General features: G+C 36.0%; 1 protein-coding gene across 1 annotated transcript; it reads left to right on the forward strand.

The window, feature by feature from the left end:
* Positions 1-676: 676 nt before the first annotated feature.
* Positions 677-19807, forward strand: LOC146138656 (NACHT, LRR and PYD domains-containing protein 12-like). The gene is made up of 8 exons (XM_083394640.1): positions 677-748; positions 1539-1650; positions 11362-12827; positions 13219-13380; positions 15097-15258; positions 17405-17566; positions 19207-19271; positions 19705-19807. Exons 1-8 carry the CDS (start codon positions 677-679, stop codon positions 19805-19807), a joined length of 2304 nt encoding a protein of 767 aa, XP_083250766.1.
* Positions 19808-22665: the final 2858 nt, after the last annotated feature.

Consider the following 22665-nt stretch of genomic DNA (forward strand, 5'->3'; position numbering starts at 1 on the left):
TTAAAACACCAGTATAGGCCTAGCAAAGCGGCTGGAAAAAGTTTAGAATCACTCCTTTAAATCGTATAAGATTATAACCAATATCGAAAATCATTTATCTAGTGCGATTATTTTTTGACCTAAAATTGGGAAATGTTGACCTGAAAAACGCTGTTTATTTTAGGAAGAAGTTGTGTAAACAATTGAAATACTATAGTGTTTTAATTTTGTCAACGATTTATGGTTTATTTTTATCGATTTTGACTTCATAATTTTGACAAATTTTGACTTTTTTTGACAAGCCAAAAAATAATCGCCCTATAATGTCACATATTGGAATCTCATTTTAGGCTAAAGTTTTTTTCTGGAGGAATACACTTCCATATTTATCGACTCTTTTAACCATAAGTAAATGTATGTTTTGCTCTTTGCGCGGCTACTATGTATATGTTTATAATATAATTATAATTTATAATTTAGTATTCATAGAGTTTAAGTTGACAAAAATGCATTTGTCGAACAAGGCCTTTGTTCATACTTTGTCTTGCCTGATAGTGGTAGATTAGGTCAGCTGATTTCCGTGATGGGGTACGTTATTAGAACATCAACTATTTACAGATTTTTACGTAGATTTCATAACCCTAGTCGCTGTTAACATGTCCCAACAGTTGAAGTGCTGTAAAGTATAACTCGTAAAATGTCTTCCAACCCAGAAAGACAGTCGGAGACCCCTCCAGATGGGGAAATCAACGAACTGCCTGGCACATCGGTAAGCTTTTCTTTTAATCTTTTAGGTTTTATTCTAATATTCTAAGCTATATTTTACATTGCATAAAAAACAATTTAATTTCATAAAAAAATCATCGGTTTTTTACATATTCGTGTACCAAACCAAATTTAGCAAGGTATCTGCTGCAGGCTGTAATACATTTTCTTCCATATGATTTTATAAAAATGTAAGGATTTTGGCAATTTTGAAACTTTAAGTTCTGCATTTTCCTGTCAACATGAATAAAGATTTGCAAATTATCAAAAAATTTATATAAAAAAGCTGGAAATCTGTCGTGATATAATAAAATGTGCTACAGGTGTGATACAGCTTGTAAAGTGATTTTGGGCTTGATTATTCACATTTTGGGGCTGCTGGTCATCAATTGCTGACTCTGGTCTAAAGCTAATGTGTTTGGTGCAGTGTTATCATTTTATCTAAGTTTTTTCTCCATACAACCTTAAAACATTAATTGTATCTGGTCAGCTAGCCGCTGGAAAAGCTATATCTAAATTCCTAATGTATACGCCTCTTTTAACTGAGATACGCTGGATCCTTCGTTTCCTGTCGTATTTATAATATTTACATATACTTAAACAGGTTAACAGCAATTTGAACAACATTGGATTAATTTTGGTAATGTAAAAATACGAAAGTTGAAATGTTTTTTTTGGTAACATAGAAAACGGTTGTCCTCACAAAGTTTCAACTTTTTGGATGATCAGTTCAATTTTACACACGAACACTTTTTTGTCACGTTTTTTAATTATACTGGTGTTGTTGTATTCAGGCTGGAGGCAATACAGTTTATGCTGAGCACGCCTACTTTGGTGAAGTAAATCAATATTTTCATCACCAAGATCGTCACCAATCTTTCACAACTTCAGAAATCATTCAACTCGGTAAGATTTGTTTAGATTTGAACAAACAGTGGCTGTTTCTGTTTAATCCAGGGCTGCAGAATCGGATCAGGTACTCGACGGAGTCGGTTTGCTTGGTAAAGTCTGAATCGGGACTCCAGTTGCTTTAAACACAATTCCATAGCCCTGGTTTAAACGCATGAGAACTGTATTTACAGCTGTTTCGCTATAGATTTCCTAATTACAACAAGCAATGATAAATGTTGCCTACCCGATGAAAAATATAGATGGATATAATTCTTAATGTGTTTTAAAAAGTAAAAATCGTTTTAAAACAACAACAAAAATACGCCATTTAATCTTCTTAAGTCGCTTAACGCAGGAGTCGGCAACCTTTTTTGCACTGCGGGCCGGTTTAAAACTAAGACGTTCTTTCTATCTAGGAATTATTGAACAGTGAAACCCGCGGGCGGCATCCGGCCAGCCAAACAATTTAGTTTAACCCAGCCCACGGCTCATTTCAATAAAACTTTTAGGCCTGTAGGTTTTTTCTTAAATTACGCTTGTATACCATTATTACCAATTCCTATATTTTTACCAGCTTGTCAAAATAAAAATATTTAAAGCATTTATTCTTTCAAAAGAAGTCACACTTTTGTATAACATATAATAATGTATGATCCCATTTTTGACCAGGCCCTACAAGACACTTTAAATAGTTATCCTAGGTAATGTAAAAACGGAAAAAAATTAAAGGCAATATGAAAAAGAACGAACCACAGACCGACACGTATAGCATAGACATACGATACGTACAAGGCTTGCCAGAATGACTTTTTTGACAACAAAAATATTTTTTTAACGTGGTTGATGTCGGAAAAATCATTAGGCTTTTTGAATTTTTTGTCATTTTTATTTAGTCTAAAATTATAGAGGCTAAAACTAATTATAATACATACGTTTTTTTGAAACCTTTCTTGCCTAAATGTCAAATAATAAATTACTTTATTATGGGTCATAGTTTATGAGCATTGTTTGCACTGGCCTAACGTATATGTTTGATCAGTGAGGGTAAAATAACTGACACTGAAAAAAGGTTCAACAATTCCACAATCAGTTCGGCTGACAACCTTTTGTGAGGGGAAATGTTACTCTACATATATATAATGTTCACTTTTCACGTTTTATTCTTTTTGTATTTTAAGTAAATCCACCGTGTTTTTCGCTAATTATATATGGTTGAAACTTATAAATTTTAAACCCTCTTATTTTATATATATATAGTTTTAAAAAATACACAGTTTTTGTGTTTGTTTTGGCTTAATGTTTGTATTTTGTCTATCATTTGCTTTATTCCCTTGTGTTTGTTCGTCCAAAACAAAGGAGCGAAGTCAGTCGAGAAACCAGCGTTGATATACCCGTTTGATGCCAAAATAATTTTAGTCAGGCAGATAGCAAAACGAAATTAGCTCCAATACATTGTTGCATCTATATTTACTGTTAAACAACATTATTTGTTTGGCAGATTCAGTACATTACAACCAGAGCCCAAAGTATTTACTAGCCATTCTAAGCGAGTTGTTTACTGGATGATTCTGGACGCTTGAAAACATGAGTTTTCACTACATATATTTGACCAGGATTTGTCTAAAAACAGCTACTTTCCTGTTAGCAAATCATCGTCAGAAACAGCTTCGTTCGGGCCACAACTATTACTGTGAAAGGGTTTGCGTTTATTGGTTTAAATTGTATAGGTTTTTTATAACAATGAAGAGAAGTGATACATAGAAAAGAATAATTACGATTTTTATTGTATTTATAAGGATATTGTCGACAAATCGTCAAGGTGTGTTCAGCAAAATGTTTATGTTGAGAGTATCAATGACCATATGGTTGGTTGTGCATAAACCCTAAGGCCAATTCCCGAAACGCAATGAACGGTGCGTTTTTTTATCTTCAAATTTGTAATTTGGAGAGATGTTACTTGTATGAAACAAATTCCCTTATTACAGTGGTTCTTACCCTTTTTTCAGCCGCGCGCCTTTTTGGTAATTTTCCTATGTCTTTCGCCCCTCTAGTAAAAGCAATTCGGGATTTTCAATTCAATATCACTGAGAAAACTTGAAAATTGTGAAATTTGTTGTCAGTCGCGCGAAGCGCAAAAAATTGAGTTTAATTGGCGCTAAACTGTAAATTCAAGAGGCTTTTCGCATTGGGCAAACAACAAATTGCTTGTGCTCGACACAATGATTTTTATCGACACATTGATTTTTATCCAGCTGATATTGACAAACGTGTTGTGAGGGCATTATCCTTCACAATTGTAAGGCTGTGATCAACGCCTATATATACAGGCGTTGCTGTGATGTAAAAGTGTCAAGCGCAAAAATTAAACGATCGTTATCGTTTTTCAAAAGATGTTACGACACACAATATAACAGCCATATTGCAAAAAATATTAAAGATTCGATTCCCCTGTTGCTAGCCTGTTATCATATATAAAATATGGACAAAAAATAGTTTGAACATGGGATGACTTTTATCGTTTATCTATAAGTTAGCAAAATTGTAATTAAATAGGGCTGTTATACCCTCGATGATATGAAAACATGCAATGGCACTCAAAGAATTTGGGCTAAACAATGAATTTGGGCTAAAACATAGTCAAGAAAACACAAGATTCGCGCTTAAAGTGTTAAAGCGGGCAAAACCGAGTTTGTAGCCTACAGCGCTGTAGAAGTGGTGTACAACCCAAACGAAACCAATAGAATAATTGCAAAAAATTTAAATATGAACTTGGATCTCGCGCCCTCCTAAGAATTACTTGGCGTCCCCCGGTTAAGAACCGCGAAAAAATATATGAACCAGTATTTAAAAATGTATGAACCATTTAGAAAAACGTCTGAGTGTAAACTCGGCTACTATAAGATCTGATAGACAATACGTTAATACTAGACGAAATACCCGGCGTTGCCCAGGTTAAATAGAATATTTACTGTTATTCTTACTGGTTAAGGAATAATTACACATATAATAACCATCATAATGTACGAAGTTTACCTGAATTTTATCTGGTTAATTAAAATGAAACAATCCACCATACTGCGGGCTCTTTATCACTATTGCACATTACGTTGTAACATGTTAAACTGCTAGCCTCATGTTATAGCCCATGGAAGATAATGTGGTAATCCGTATATACCCAAGAATTAATGTTACAGATAGCGTGAGATCTTCGTAAGAGGCATAAATAATGCAAAAATGTTTTTTTAAATGGCATAACATTGGTAATCAGTATATACCCATACTTTTTTAAATGGCATAACATTGGTAATCAGTATATACCCAAAAATTAATATTACAGATAGCGTGAGATCTTTGTAAGAGGCATAAATAATGCAAAAATATTTTTTTAAATGGCATAACATTTTACTTATGCCTAAACGTTTGCACTGCGTGTCACTAAATGGGAATTTCAAATCATGTAATGTGTTTCAAATCATGTCATATCGTGTGTCTAAAATCGGTTAACCTAATGACACCCCACAGCCTGTGTGAAAGCGGCATTTATGGAATGGCATGCTAAATTACGCCACTTGTCTGCGTGGCTCTAAAGTTCTAATTCTTGGTCTCCGTTGTTAATTTTTGTATTTGGTTAAAACAGTGTAAAAATAAAAAAATTAACGTATAACCTAAAAAATTGTTTTGTGTCTGAAATAGGTCACTATGGAAAGGCACGAACGCACTGTGACCATTTAATCACTAATCACGTGTTATAAGCATTGTATAAGCTTCCTCGCATATTTTCCATAACGAAAACCCGTGACATATGTCGATCGAAAATCACTAACAATCGTAAAAGTGTCGTAGCACCAATTGTTCAAATTGCGCGAATTCAAGCAAATACGTAACCCCGGTAGGTATCAAAATGCATCCCACGAAAGAAAATCCCGTTTAAAAAGTAAATTTGCTTAGTGTTTAAACAGCTGCAATAAACGGGACGCCTGTGGGGAAGCGAGCGAAAGGTGAGGGGTCGCCGGTCCTTTTATTAGGCGATTACATCGTTGCTCGGCCAGCGACCGACAGGGCGAACATATCGCGACAAGCGGACAAACAATGCCATTTATTATAAGAAATAAAGGACTAAATCAGGGGTTCCAACCTTTTTTGCTGCTCGTACCCCGTCAGGCCAGGGCATTCTTCGTACCCCCCAAAAAATTGTGATGGTATTTTTTAGATAGCTAAATTACCAATTAAACGTTAAACAGTTATTAAACGTCAATTATTTTGTCTGTTACTTCTCAGTGAGATATTTGTTGCTGCTTCATCGATAAAATTTGCTTACACGATGGTTCGATTTTATTTAAGGAAAATGAGCATATCATATTTAAAAGGTTTTTCATGTTTATAATTGTTTCGTAAATTGGCACAGCCAATTTCTGTGCACCAAATACCGTCTTTTACACTCTATAGTTTAGAGGTGATAGCAGACCGTTTGTAGCAGATTTACAGCAAGACAACGTTGAACGCATCCTTTATCGGTACATTTTCTTCCAAACTTTGTTATTTGTTGTTTATTGCTGGAGTAAGTAAATTCTTATTTAGTTCTCAATCTCTTAAAGTCGGATGGCGCGGTTAAAATACACATTGTTATGAGACAGTGGGTTTTCTTACTAAATAACAACAATTACATTTTATCCCACTTTAATGTGGATACTTTTTGTCGTTATTTATGTGCTTATTGAAGTGAGGAAGTAGTGCAGTTTGAAGTGAATATGGTTGCCCCCTCCAAAATAAAAATACCGCCAACTTGCTTGTCGGTTCGCATATTTATATGGGCCAAAAATTTATTTTCGGGACATATCTTGTTTTTGCCCGAAAATGTTTCAGACCGATATTTGTCCGAAGCTTTATAGAAAAAGAATACATTGTAGAATTCTTAAAATTTCAGACAAGACATAGAGTGGTATGTAGGTGTGCATAGGAGGTTTATGAGTCTATACCCTTAGGCAACTTTGATTAGGGGACAAAAAGCCTAAAATACTGTGACGTCATCGTTCTAGATTTTGGAAGCTATCGACTACCATCTAGCGGTATAAAAACTCAATACAGAATTCGGTTATAGTGATTGCTTTGTTTAGCCCGCGAAGAGATTGGACGCCTGCTGCGCTTTTTTGTCCCGGGGTGCGTCTTTGATTGAGCGCAGTGGCTCGTCTTAGTAAGTCAAGTATACCATAGGCGTTGAACCATCTTAGAAAAAGTGTACCGGTACATCGTAGAACTTTTAAATTTTCAGACATGACGTAGAGTGGTATGTAGGTGCGCTGTAGAGGTTTACGAGGCTGCACCCCTAGGTTCCTTTGATTTGGGGACATAAAACCCAATAATGTGCCGTCATCGCTTCAGTTCGCTATAGCTATCTACTCCCATCAGTTCGTTTTTGGTTTGCTATGGTTTGCTTGATATGTTTCAGACAGATTTTTTGCCCGGAACTTTATAGAAAAATTTTACATCGTAGAACTTTCAAATTTACAGATATGACGTAGAGTGGTATGTAGCTGCGCTGTAGAGGTTTATGAGGCTGCACCACTAGGTGCCTTTGATTGGGGGACAAAAACCCAATAATGTAACGTCATCGCTTTTGTTCGCTGTAGCTATCTACTCCGATCTAGTTAAATGGGGCGAAAATATATTTTCGGGACATATCTTGTTTTTCCTCGCATTCTTTTTTGGTTTGCTATGGTTTGCTTGGTATGTTTCAAACCGATTTTTGTCTGAAGCTTTATAGAAAAAGTGTATACGTAGAACTTCCAAATTTACAGATATGACGAAGAGTGGTATGTAGGTGCGCTGTAGAGATTTATGAGGCTGCATCACCAGAGGCCTTTGATTGGGGGACCAAAATCAAGAATGTGACGTCATCGTTATAGTTCGCTGTAGTTATCTACTGCCATCAAGCGGTTGAAAACTTCAATACAGAAGTACATATTCGCTTGTTAAACTCGTGAAGCGACGAAGCCACTTGGCACCATGCTGCGTGTTTTATTGTCACTTGGGAAATAAGCCGCGCATGCGACTTGCCTTTTAGAAAAACTAAAAAAAGTTTCTCTTCATATAAAAACTTATTGCTTCTATAACACAACATATTTTGCTGTCGCAAATTTTAATGCGAAATCTGGAGGCAGTGTACACCTCTTTGTTAGCACCTGTTGTGCATATTGCTCCAACCAACATACCAAGACCAGGCCTAAACAAATAAAAATTATACAAGGGCCGCAGAAAGCAAAATGCTAAATTTGAATGCATTTTAGCGACGACGTTAAGCTGCGTCATAAGATGGCTTCATACAAAATTAAATCTTTAAATACACTGCGTTTATTCGGTTTAAATTCGCAAAACTTTCGATTTAAAAGGTGGCGTATTAGGCACATAAAAGAGGTTTGCATATTGCTCGAAACAACAGATTCAAAACATGTATTAACAGAGAGTATACAGATCAAGGCGTGGTAAAAATTTACCAAGTAAAATTGGCAAAAGTATAGCAAACCATAGATGTTAAATTATTTTAAGAGAATGATTATATTTGCTTTTTTTAAAAGGGGGGGTAAAGCGGCACTGATTAAATAAATAAATAAAATGTTTCAATTTCAAAATGATTCTGAAATTATTTGCATAGTTTTTACCAAACTAACGTATATAAAAAAGAATCCCTGGCAACTACCCTTTTCGCTTCTAAGCCATAAATTAGGGCGGGAAGTTTTCGGCCCATATCTGTTTTTGCTTGCAGAAACAAGTTAAGGAAACTATAGAACATGCAACGCATATGCTGAACCACAAAGTGAAAATAATAGTATTTAGCAATAACTCTGTTAAGTAACGCTATTTTTAACGGTCCACTAACCCCCTTCCGCCACAAAAAAAAATAGAAATAAGCACTAAACCGTGAAAATATATCCTCCCAAAATTTGTACAACAACCGCAACCCGTCTAGTTTTTTTTACAGTCAATTTTTTTGTGGCTCACTTTTGACAACGAAAACAACATAGTTGGCACATGCAATTTTTACAACTGTTAGATAGTCTTTGAAAGTTGTTTATAATATAAAATTTTTGTACCCAAGAACTAAGGGGTGGTTTTTAGGGGGGCAACCGGTCATTTTTCGTTGGTTTTAAGTGCTTTTCAGAGATAAAAAATATAAAGGAAATCTGATTTATTTATGGATGATTGATACATGTCATATACAATGTTAAGTAACAAAATTTTAAACCTTACCCCTGAACTGTTCATCCAGGGGGTCAAAATGCACAACACTTTAGGAAATTTCTGTGATATATTTACAATACAAGGAAATGACATAAAAGTCTAAAAAATTTGCAAATGTAAGAGAACCACTTAAATCTAATGTTAAAATAAACATTTTACATTTGGAAAAAGGGGAGTATTTTAGGGGGGGATTTGTTGCGCCCCGCCGCGACCTGCGTACTGGGGCCTGGCCCCTGACCCCATACAGTTGCCCGGCGGGTCGCAACCGCGTAAGTTCTTGTTGTTTGCAAAGGTTTCTGGTCAGATATGCTACCTGTCATAATCACAACTAAAATTCCAATCAAAAGTATATTGTTACAACGAATTAAAACGTTATCAAATAGCATTAGTGAACGTATATCAATTTTCAAGTTAATGTGAGACAGACAGCCACCGCATATTGCAGCGACTGTCGGCTAAGACTTCGCAAAATACTTCTCTAGAGAAAAGCTCAAAGCAGCTAAGAAACGACATGTATATAGCCAATACGTAGGAAGAAAAAGAACACGAAAGTTACGTCATATTTGGCCAATAAGACTGGCCGGCACTCCGAAATCATGGCTAGGCATTACAGCGGCCATTCTAAGGTCAAATTGCTGCGGGAGTCAGACGCTAGCAAAACAAGTGGCAGAACGTGAGAACACCGCCCGCAAGACTGACAGTTATAGATTACGAGATTAAAGGTTACATGTCAAGTTTGAAACGAGGCGAACTGAAGCAGGAAAACTCAGGAATTTTACACACAACAATACGGAAAACTTTACATCATCAAATATGATATTATGTAACTGAAGAACATATTTGGCAAACGAAAGCTGAAACGCGTAATCTAAAGCCCTATTTGAAAATTCGTAAGATAACTTAATATTAATATGAACTCTAAGATTTGGCTTATGGCAATTAACTAATTTGGGTGTTTAAGTGTTAATAAACGTAACAGGATTAAAAAATCGGCCATTTTTGTGTTCGGGGGTGTCTAATAAATTAAAAAAAAAAAACAAAAAAAAAAAAAACATTTATTTTAATGTTTCTCAATTATAAAGACAAACTGCAGGTTTACGGCGCAGCAAAATTTTGACTTTCAACTCAAAATAATTAACCAAAAATATAAAAATTTAGGTAAAAATTTAATAAAAATTGCCAGCGGAAAGAGGTGTACATTTCCTCCAGATTTAAATTTGCGGCGATAAAATGTCTTGTGTTGTAATAGCAATAACTTTATTTACTAGGAGAAGCCTTTTTCTAAAAGGCAAGTCGCACGCGCCCAGTTTCACTGAAACAAGCCACTTCGCACAATGAACTTTGCACGCGCGGGACAAAAAAACGCAACAGAAAGCCAGCCGCTTCGCGACCTGAATAAAGCAAGCGATATGAACGAAATATGTATTGAAGGTTTTCTGCCGCTAGAAAGGAGTATATAACTGTAAAAGAACTAAAACGATGATGTCACAGTATTGACTTTTGTCCCCCAATTAGAGGCGCATAGGGGTGGAAGACAAAATTCTTAAATATTTTTTAATTATAAAGACAAATTTTAGGTTTGCTTTGCAGCAACATGTTGACAAAGACCACTGGCAACCTATCTTGTAAAAGTTCACAGTTGGTTAAAAAACAATCCGAGACCGACTCCGGCCAAATGTGCAATTTCATGGGGTCCCGAGTCCGGCTCAGACTCTACAGCAATGGTTATTAAACTTTTATTTATTTCGCAGCACAAATTAACAGAACAACAATATAGTAACTTTACTATCGTGCTATCTCTCCAGTGTGAATAACAGGTGTTGTTAGTGTGCAACACTTCAAAAAATTCAGTTGAGGAATGAGATATGTATGAGTAAAGAAGAAAAGGAGTGATATACAATTCTGACATTGTATAGTAGGGGTTATTTTCGTGACGTCATACTGACGCTTTCCACGTCAAATATGTATCTTCCTAAGCGTTTTTCAAAGCGACGCTATGCTCAAATAGTAAGATAGGAAATCAAAAAATTGAACAAAATTGGTCTTTTGTAGTAGGTGTGGTAGATCCATACCGCTAATCTATACAAAGTATGAAATCACTCAGAATTGTGTTTCCAAAGTATAACACCAATGATTAGAATGCGACAAGCAGGCATGAAATGATTAGATTCGTATGCTATACACTTTTAGCATACCAGAAGGCTATAGTCAAGTTATTGACCGATCTCAACTAAAGGAAAACATGTCGTTAAACGAGGCATATCCAAACCACTTATTTAAAACTGTATTTTTAAGAATAATGTGACAAATTCAGACACATTTATCATTGCTGAATATTTGTTTTTCCAATATATAACAGTCCGGAAAAAGCTTACTATCTGACGCCTTCATATTAATACAAATATAGAAAAGAAATTCCTTACATAAAGGGCACAGGAGTTTATAACTGTCACCAAAGCACTACATTGTATTCTGTTCTATGCGTTGTAGATGAAACATTACGACAATCACTGAAGGAAAACATTGATGTTGTCTTTGGATCGCAAAGAATCGAACCGGTTCTGCTCGATGTTATTCAAACAAAACAAAAAACTCAAGAAAAATTCGGCATCAGTGGGGGTTTATTACGTCACAAACACGTTACTAGTGACGCAACATTCCTTACTGTCGAAAACATATTTCCTTCTGCAAAGCGAAACGCCGAAACACAGTCGGAATTGGAATGCAACAACCAACCTGCTAAACGTAAATTTATCCAAAAACATGGCAACGTTGTGGGCGTGGTTGGTATTGCTGGAATTGGCAAATCTACTTTTGGAAAGCAATTCTTACAGCACATTAAGAGCACACGTGAGACGAATGGCGACTGTTATCTATTTCTTATCTTTCTTCGTGATTTCAACTTCAGCATCCCCATCTCCATTCTCCAGCTCCTGCTCCGATCTGCTCTTCCTGAGTGGGAACATAGTTCAGAAAGCGACAAGCAACTTCTACAACGTATCAGTAAATCGCCCAATACTTACATTGTGTTTGATGGTTTGGATGAAGCACGACTTCCAAATCTTTCCGAAGCTCCATCTGCTATCGGCTTGTTCGATAAGGCGACTCCTGACATAATCTTCAAGAATATTCAAAACGGTCGTGTGCTTTCTGATGCTCACAAGATGCTCATATCACGACCAGGATCATATGACGACCTCTATCATCTGTGCAAACCTATCTTCACAGGCTGTGTAGTTGGGTTGGGTGAAGAATCTAAAGATTTGTTGATTCGCAGAAATTTACCAAACGAAGAGGAGCGTAATAAGGTTTTAAATGCTTTGGAGAAAAATCCTTCGGCCAATAGCTTGTGTTTTATTCCAGTGTTTACAAACTTAGTGGTGTCATACGCTCAGCATTGTGATTCTGACATGGAAGATTTCTCCATTACAGATATATTTACTTCCTTTGTTATTCGCTGCTTTCAATATTCACATTCAGTTCTGGAACCAAACGATCTGTTTAAGCTTTCACAATTAGCACTAAATGGTATGCTTAAAAACGAGCTCGTTTTCCAATCTAGAGATCTGATAAGTTGCGGAGTGAACGCCAAGGCTTGGGAAGAATTCATCAACCTTCAATGGAAATTCAGCGATTTAAATTCTAAGATTCTAGAAGGCAATAGGAGCTACTTCTTCTCCCATCTTCTATGGCAGGAATTCTATACTTGTTTGCACTTAATGTTTGTCACAGAGATGGACGGATTCATAGGAATCCTTGAGGTTTTAGCGGAGAAAGAGTGGGAGATGGTTTTGCGCTTCCTCTTCGGCCTCATCAATCCAAAAGTCCTCGACAAACTCACATTTCTCATTCCTTCATTGGAAACATGTGATTTCGATACAAAGAAAATCGTGCTGATGGAAATGTTCACTAGAAATATTACCGAGTATAAAAGCTTATGTTTCTCAGATCACCCAGTGCACCATGATGCTATGTTTGAATACGAATATTTAGGCTTTCTGTACAAATTTTTAACTCGTGACGACAACGATTCACTTTTTACACTTTGCAGTTTAGCTCACGAATCCAGGTGTGGTGATTTCACGAACTGCCTTGCCAGTTTTCTCCCAGATAAAATTTTAATCTCGGGTGTAATTCTTCCGAATCACGTGACAAGTCTTTGTTACATGTTACGTGCAACTGACAGGCAAATATCGATCAATGTTGGGGTTTATATGAAACGAGCAACTTTCACGGAAAATGGATTACGTCATTTTTTTGACGGAATATCAACAACTCACCATCAGGTTAATACGTTTGACATCTTTATTTTTGTTGTTTATGCAACTATTTTCTTGTTGATTCTAGGTGATTAAGTGTTGCATTGAAAACACTAAGATAACAACTCACGAAATCGACGAAATTGTTTCTCATGTTCCACATATGAAAGAACTTGTGTTTGTGTCATGCGAACTTTCATGTGAGAGCATCAGAAAAATACTGGAATCCATCAAACTACGAACAAATTCAGTACGTCTAGCCACAGAAGTACATTATAAATTATATATTTCGTATTTGTATGATATTGTTATACTGTTTGCGTAATGGCATTTTCGAAAAGTCTAACTGGGGTCGCGGTAATTATTCGTTTGTCTGTTGTTATCTAAAAAAAGGCGAAAATATGCAGGATATTGCAATTAAGCCGTTTTGTAAGACATTTACGATTGTTATCCAGGCGAAGACTAAACATTTTTCCTGGATAATTGCAAATAGCCTATATTTTTTTACATTTGAAAGGCAATCAAAATGAAAGCTTTGCTTTTTAAAGTAAACCTTTCAATTGCTCAATATAACTTTTAAACGCCATTTTGTTTATTTAAAACTTAGTTACATTATACAGACTAAACGCTGCACACTTTGCATGATCATTGATGACTTTTGATGTTTTACCAGCTGCAAAGAAACTGTTCTAGCTTACCGATTTTAAATTTTTTAGGTATTTTAGTGATGAGCTGTTTGCTTTTTAATACGCCACGAAACTCGGATTTCATATAAGTTATAATTCAATAATTATTCTCCACATTTATTGATACACATTTTTGGATTTAGCGTAACTTAAATTGAATTCGAACCAGATCTTTATAAACCGGTTTTGAAATAACTGTGGTCGAACCGCAGGGCTGAACCGGAACTTTTAAATTGCTCCGAACCCAAACAGGAACTGAACCGTATTCCGAAAATCCTTGAACCCGAATCGAACCTGAACCTGAAAAGTCAAACTGTTCGACTCTCTGTTTAAAAGTCCTTTCAACGTACAAAGACAATAACCTACTTCAAATATATTGTTTTGTCACAATTGCTATATTTTGTTCACAATTGCAAATCGTCCGACCGAATAACTTATATTTATGTTTTGTTTTTCTGCGGTTTACTGAGACTAACTATCAAAAGGTTAGGAAAATAGTTCCATTAACAACATAGATCGTTGTATTATTATAACATTTGTTCCTGTTTTAGGGAAAACAGACTGGTCATGAAATTGTTTTTCGCTGGTAAATTAGTGTGGTTCTAAATATTAAAAAGAAGAATTTCTTACTTATAATAATAGACCTCCCATGGTTTCATCGCTTAGAAAGATGACAAAAGTATAATGCAAAATGCTTTACGTTTATTGTATTTAATTATAAAGAGGGTTCTTCCGACAATTATTTATTCTGTACTGACGTTTCGATAACCTATCCAGGTAATCTTCATCAGGGCATATAAACTTGTAACCTTGCAGAGGTATATATACAGTGAAGAAAAACGACGAAAAAACAAGGTGACAAATAGAGGCGTTTATTGTATTTGCAACCTTTTTTGGAAAAGTTATAGCAAAAATATTTAATGTTTCCCTAAATTTTTCAATAGGAAATACGGATAAAAAATTAATGGAACTCATTCTGTCGCTGAAAATCCATTTGACTTAACTTAGGTCTTATATGCAAAAGTCACGTAAAAATACATATCTCTTGTAAATAAAACAGCAAAATGCAAAATATTTTTCTTTAAAAAATAAGGACAAATCTATTTAAACGATGACATATGGGAGCCCTAACGGAAATGGCATTGATTTACCAAAGTCATAAAAAATACACTATTTGTATTAATCGGATGTGTACAAGACAACCCGAACAAGCCATTTTTTCCTGTTTCTCAACTAAAAATGCGACCCACATTAATCTGTATCCACTTTTTTTCCGTCAGATTGATCTCCTTGATTTGACCGGCCACGATCTGGGTGATGCTGGCGTCACACTCTTATGCCAATGCCTTGAAAAGACCGAAAGACTTGACCTGGAGCGGTGCAATATTACTGACGACCAAGTTGAGTGTCTGGCAACGAAACTGCTTGAATGCAGAGCTGCGGTAATATTATCTTACACATTGTGCAATCACATATTCGTTTAATATATACCTAACATACGGCACGTAATTATTTACCTTAGCAAGACAAGAGAAACTATTGGTTAGGTTGTTATATATTTTGTCGGGTGGTTTATATTTTATTTTGTTAGCCTTGTATCGTTGGTTTGTCAGTGCCAGCGGACCGGTATAATAGCTTCATTTACAAGGATTAATTTTAAACATTTCCCATTAGTGTTGTGGTTTAGGCTTCATATAGTGCTTGATACAATTTAGCATGGCTTGTTTTTGCAAGCAAATTAATATTCCACAAAAAACACTTTTTTATTTTTTATCCTTCTTCCCAAATAACCATCCCGGACCTCTGCACCCCGTCATGAAAATACAACTTGTATAAAAAACATATTTTAATTTGGATCTCCTGTCCAAAAAACTTACTTAAGCCATACGACCGAAATAAGAACAACATCAACATCGGAATAAAACGCAGTTCGAAATAAGCCAAAATAGAACTAATACCTAATAGTCGAAATCACGTCTCAATCGGAATAAGTCTTAAATCCGTCGTAATGAGACCTCAATGACCATATTCAGGCCTATGCAACTTTTCACCTGACCCCGAACCCCACCCCAACTACATCACTAACTCCCCTAATAATTTAAACACAAACTCAATCTGTAACACGAAAACATGGGCGTACAAACGTCGACACAAAAACGGCCGATGCCAGACCGACAAACCCTGATCGTCCCATACCATCTCCATACAGTTTCAGGTGCTATTTTGGCAATTTAGGCCTTATTACGATTAATGAACGTATTCCAACTAGTTCAAATCGTATTCTGTCGTAGATGTATATTAAAAACATAATTTTGGTCTCCAACCTAACAAAAAAACCAACCCTTATCACAAACTGCCCCTCGGTCAAAAAAATCTCGTAACACCCATACGGCAAATAAAATAATGAAAAATATTTTGAACCTCTCCCCTGAAAATAAATTGTCGGTCAGTAAAATACAAACTAATATTGTAGTACAGGGGTTTACAACCGGTCAAAGATAAAAATCTGCATTTTTTATACAAAGAACCACACCTTACGCATTTACAGAAATGAATGCAATTTCATTTTTTCTTTCTTAGTTACAAACAGCGTAACTTTGTTTCGCATTGAACTTATCATAAATGTTGCCCACTATCCAATATTGCGTAGGTTACAATTAAGCGAATTTTTGTTCACACTACAGGACTTCTTAACTAAAGGCCGTTACTCTGTTAAAGTTTCTGGCATATAATGACTTCACTTTACAGAAAAGAATAACTTCTGAGAAGGGATGAACCCAGTAATTTTGTACTATAGCCACTAATTTTCGAACCATGCCTCCTTAAATTTCTCTCACAGAAAACAAGCATAAATACATTCAAGAGGGAGATGTAATCCGCCCCCTTGTAAGTTAGCAAATAACGATGAGAAGCACAGTTAGCAACGTTTTTATGTTGCAAGATTTCGTAAACCGGCCTAAGATATATTGGAAGGTTGAACGCGTTTCGCAATATGCGCTTTAAATTTTGCAGTTAGATATTTAAAATAGGCCAATATTTAAGCGAAAATTGACACTAAACATCCTAAAAACTTTAATACAATCTGAACGCAATAGCCAGGTTGATGACAATACACCAGTAACCTAAGTCAATTATTTATTCACAGTTGCCAAGTACTCTATTGTTTCTTCACAGTTAAAGCCATTTGGGAAATATCTATAATGCAAGCATTTTTACATAAAATAAATATATAACTACGACGTAGCTACTACTTTATACATTCAAACAACGTTAACTTTCAGACAATTAGCGCATCCAAATTTTGTGTCTTGGTTTTTGGGTCAGGTGTGTCTATTGCAGTTCTCCATATTTTTTATAATTTTGTCTACTCTACCTGTAGGTTTAATTTTGTGTCACCAGGGTACATCGAAGTAATAAACCATATGTGATCAATACGTTTTTGTCGCAGATTTGTGCTCCCCTTCAGTTTTCCAAGTGGTATAGAAGGCGGCTCCCGCACTGTAACTTGACTTGACCACTTGGAAGCCGCATGCTTTTTGCGAATCGCTTGTTGACCAGCCCTGAATTAACACAACGTACTTTTTGCAGATCAAATCAGTAAATTTGAGGCGAAACAAGATCGGGTCACGTGGTTTTGAGATAATTGCACAAGTTGTTCATAAAATCGAGCGACTTGTATTGGAAGATTGCGGCATGAAAGACGACGATTTGTTAAAGTTGAGCAGTGCCATCACAAACCTGCAACATCCCGTACGTGAGAATGTTTAACGATTGCAAAATTCACATTAAATTGTTCTTATTTACGAAAACTAAGATATCAGATAAAATATGCAGCATATTTATTTCTTAGCTTACATTTGGTCTGCCTTGGACTCTACCGTTTCTAAATTTCATCAAGTCATTTTTTTTTTAATTTTTCTAAAACTTAAGTCCCGAAATTACTAGTAGCCACTAAGGTTTTCTTTCTAGTAGCTCTTGAGGTTATTTTTTTTTTTTGTTTGTTTAAAATTTTTTTTTTGTTTGTTTTGTATTTACTATATAACATTAGGGTTGTTCAGATTTAACTTTTATTTGAAAATTTATGCTTCCTGCTTGATTTCCCATTATGTTTCACATAAAAATGAGTTTCGTAAGTTTTCAAAACAATTGGACAACATTTAGGGGCTCCGCAGACACCCCAAAGTTATCACACTAAAATTGCTAAAATTTGGGACTTTTTTCTTAAAAAAACACAGAAACCTTATAATTTCTATATTAAACCATGGCAAGAAAGCATTACTAATCTATTTTTCAGTTTTATGTAACTTAAAATGTATTCTTAAAGCCCCCAAATCCCCACTTTATCCCATTTTTGGAGCTGTCATTTAATTTATCACATATGTACAAAAAAATATATTTTAACAAATTGTATTTTATGAAAAGCAAAGTATTTTAATCAACAGTGAATAAAGAAGGAATATAGCAAAAGTATACCAATGTCATAAGAATGTCAAAGCCCATACAGAAGTAGGTATCATTTTGGACGTTTCGAATAACTCTTATTTATTTTTTATGAGTTATTCGAAACGTCCAAAATGATACCTACTTCTGTATGGGCTTTGTTATTCTTATACCAATGTCATAGTTAAAAAATGTAAAAAGGAACATCAAGGAATAGCTTTTTTATTTTTTAGCCAAGGTTTTTTTTAGAAAATCTGGGTATGATCGCCTGTGATCTTCAAGTGCTTGTAGCAAGTTGTTTGTTGCTGTGGATTGTCAGTTAATATATCAGCACAATCAGTGTTTACTTTTAACCCCTCTTTCTGTGGCATCATTCACAACTTTAACAGTACATGAAGACTTAACTCGTTTAACCCATTATGAGCACCATGAATCGGGAGAATGCGTCGGCCAATCTCATATCTGACTGAGTAGCGTAAAATAAACCAGGAATCTGTGCCAATCAAATCCTCTAAAGTGGTATAACTTTTGATTTTATGATGCAAAACTTGAATGCCTTGGTAAAAATCTTCAGGTTTTGCAGTTGCAAGAAGTTTTCGGCCAATTGCTGCCTTTGTGTCCTTGGTCATTTGTGGGTGATTACTAAACAAGGAAAATGTGACAAGTTTGTCTAGAAAAATAGCATCATTACCCATCTGTTCAGAACACATAAACATTTTGGCCATAGAAAACTTGTCCCATCCACCTTGTATTGTGTGTTGCACCTGCTTGATCGTCTTCTTCTTTTGTATGGACGATCTTATTATTCCAGTTCAAACGTCCGGGCAGAAGTCGAGATGCCAGCGGATAGTCTCATCGTCCAAGAGTGTCAGACAATTTGTCCCACTTGGTTGGCGATATATCAGCACCGTGAGACTATGTGATCTGCAGTCTGTTCCTCCAAACCACAGTCGCAGAAGCCCCATTTATTCATGGAAGACCTGGCACGCCCGACCCCTGTTCTCAGCCTGTTAAGGCGAGTCTAGGCTCGAATAGACAGGCCAAAACCCTAAGGCATATTGGAGGTAGTGGGGCAATAGTGGTGGAGAGGGGTAATCTTGCTCCTCGTCCCATTTGGTGGCCATCCATTCACCTACACCAGAGCTGTCACATTTCTGCAGTGATTTGAGTGCAGCTGGTACAAAGGGTCATCTCGAGGATAGTAGCCTTTGGTATTTGTGGCTTCTCTCCTCTTGTGTTATTATTTATGTTATTTTTTTTTTTCGATGTTTGCAAACATGCACAAAAAAAAAATTGAATATGGGGCGAAGCTCAGCGGGCTAGATGCCTGCCAGTGTCGGAATGTGAGTGTCCTGTCCAGATGCAATGTGAGGTATGTAGACGTGGAAATCCAAAGTTCTTCCATTGGTATTGACGGACAACACACTTTTAATTTCCTTGTTATTAAGATGGACTAAGAATCCTCTCAACATTGCGCCAATTCCCTTCAGCATGCAAGATCGCCCAGTCATCAGCGTATGCTTGGAGACTGTGGCGGACAGATCACTGTAATAAACATTAAACAGCAAAGGAGCCAGAACTGATCCCTGAGGCTTTCCGTTTCTAAGGCGTCATAACCTGCTTTGATTTGTCTTAAAACAAAGCTGCGATTATTGACAAGTTCTATGATCATGCTGACCATGTGTTTGTTAAAAATATTAATCACTGATTATGCTGCTATGTTAAATGACAATCCTCAGCAACATGCAAGCTTGCTACAGGCTGTTGAAGATCACAGGCGATCATAAACAGGTTTTAAATAATTCGATAAAATGTATTTTATTGAATATATGTGATAAATCTAATGACAACTCAAAAAAAATGGGGTAAAGTAGGGCTTTGGGGGCTTTAAGAATACATTTTAAGTTACATAAAACTGGAAAATAGATTAGTGATGCTTTCTTGCCATTGTTGTATATAAAAATTACAAGGTTTCTTTGTTTTTAAAGAAAAACGTACAGTATCGTGTTAGGGGAAGTCCCAGATTTTAGCAATTTTAGTGTGATAACTTTGGGGTGCCTGCGGAGCCCCTAAATGTTTTCCAATTGTTTTGAAAACTTGTGAAACTGATTTTTATGTGACACATAATGGGAAATCAAGCAGGAAGCATAAATTTTTCAAAAAAAGTTAAATCTGAACATCTCTAATATAACATCCATAAAAAGTTATATTTTGACCGACCTCATTTAAAGGTTCCTTAAGTCGCTTATCTCCTCCTTGGTGAGCCTGCCTAGAAATTTTGCCTGTTTTCCGCCTGCTTTAAGAAAACAGGAATAACTAAGTCATAATTTGTATTTCTGTTTTCTACAAAGAAAGGCGAAAAATCATAAGGTACTTTGCAAATTTAGATTTCGTGGTTGATGTTGAATCACAACTCCTTTGGGTCACGTGGTTTGAAATCCCTTTCCGCTTGCGTCAGCAACATTGAAATTTTGTGGCTTGGTAAATGCGGAATTGTTGGACTTGATTTGGAGGATTTTACAAAAGGAATCGCAAAATTGAAGAAGCCGGTAAACATTGTCTTACATTTTTAACTTTTAATTGCTAAGGGCTAACATACGATCTTTTTACGATTTTTTTTAAATTAAAATTCGTTTATAATTATTACAATATTATAACGACATAAAATGTAATTATCCATTTCATTCAAAGATGCGTGTGTTTGATTTGTCTGGAAACGCAATTGGTTCAAGAGGTGTTCACTTTATTTCGACTTGCGTACACAATATTAAGGATCTACGGTTGAACAATTGCGACATCACAGACTCTGGATTAAAATATTTGGCGAACGCGATCGCAAAACTAAAGAAGCCGGTGAGATCAATATCTACATAGTGTATTAAATATATGCTGCAGCAAAGTTTATTTTTTCAACGTGGCCACCATATTTGCTGAGCAACATTTCGTGCATAGCTTGTGCCGAGGAAAATAAATATTAAAATGGTATTTACAGATGAAGGTACTGGATGTTAGGAACAACCCACTTGGAGATGAAGGAGAAGAACTGCTGGCCTCATGCGGTCACAACATTCAGGTTTTGGATTGTTCTGGTTGCGGAATATCGAATGACGTCATGCAAAAAGTCAGATTACGCCTTAAAGCTGGGGTACGTCACTTCATACATCATGGAGCTTACATGACTTTTTATCTGCGATTTGTTTTATAATTTAAGGCTCAATAAACAGAAATCCCAGAAACAATTTCAAAGAGGAAAAAGTGCGACATCATGTGATTGATTACAAAGCTACTACGCACCCAAGTGACTGAAAAACCTCGATTTGTCGCACAAAAACAACAACGCGCAGCTTCCAGCCCTTGCTGGGAAATATTGTGCGACAGGTTCACCCAGTTTTGCCAGGTCAAGAATGGCTATACAAATAAATATAACATTATTTTGGCTTCTGACGCCGTGGCGATCAGGTGGGGAATGAGACAAGGCGACCTGCTAAGTCTCACTTTCTTGCTGGTCGCCATCGACCTCATTTTACAAAGCTCCAGGAAAATATCACCATTTTAACCCCACAGCCCCTATTTATAAATCCCCCAGGCTTGCCGCCTATAAGCGTACGCGTATACCTTAACCCTTTTACACCCCCACTAACTACCAGCACTTTTTGAAAACCTAACCAAATTTGAAAATATCACCGGCCCACAAAAAAGAGCAACCTATACCCAATCCGTCGCCCCTCATAGAAATCATCCCTTGGAGAAACTGATTATCACAATATCAACTTATTATCCTAAAGAGTGACCCTACCCAAATTAAACTGGCAAAAATGAAACATAAAGTACTTTTATCTCGATGTCCACTTAAAACGTATAATCATCCCCCTTTTATCATTATGGAACCTTATACATTCCCTCATACAACCAATTTTAAATAATCGCTTGAAAATACCGCTTTCCTGTAAACACAACCTCAGAATACAGAACTCCCTTTCCCAGCAAACCATATTTCCCACACAATACTGTTGCAAAAAATGTTTAGAGCCTAATAAATAAATATGACCAATGCTAACGGAAATAACTTGCCCTAAATTCATACCCTCATACCTCCGCCTTACAACCGCGCAACAAAACTCCTAACCTAATAACAGTCCACTGCGTTGTTGGCAATAGCCTACTATTGTGGTTGTTAACGTCGTTTTCAGTCATAATAACTGTTGTGTCCATTCCAACACGTTGTTTTAATTATCAACACTTTTCTATTTTTGCCTTAAGAATTTCCTTTGCTCATGCATAGAGCATTTTACGTACAGTGCTATTTTTATTGCTTTTTTATTGCAATGCTATTTTAATTGTTTGCTGTCTCACTTTTACGTTATCGCTAGGATAAACTATTCAAGTTTTACGCGCCTCAAAAAATTTTT

Source organism: Ascidiella aspersa, chromosome 7 (genome assembly GCF_963924565.1).
Source record: "Ascidiella aspersa chromosome 7, kaAscAspe10.2, whole genome shotgun sequence".
NCBI classification, from domain to species: domain Eukaryota; kingdom Metazoa; phylum Chordata; class Ascidiacea; order Phlebobranchia; family Ascidiidae; genus Ascidiella; species Ascidiella aspersa.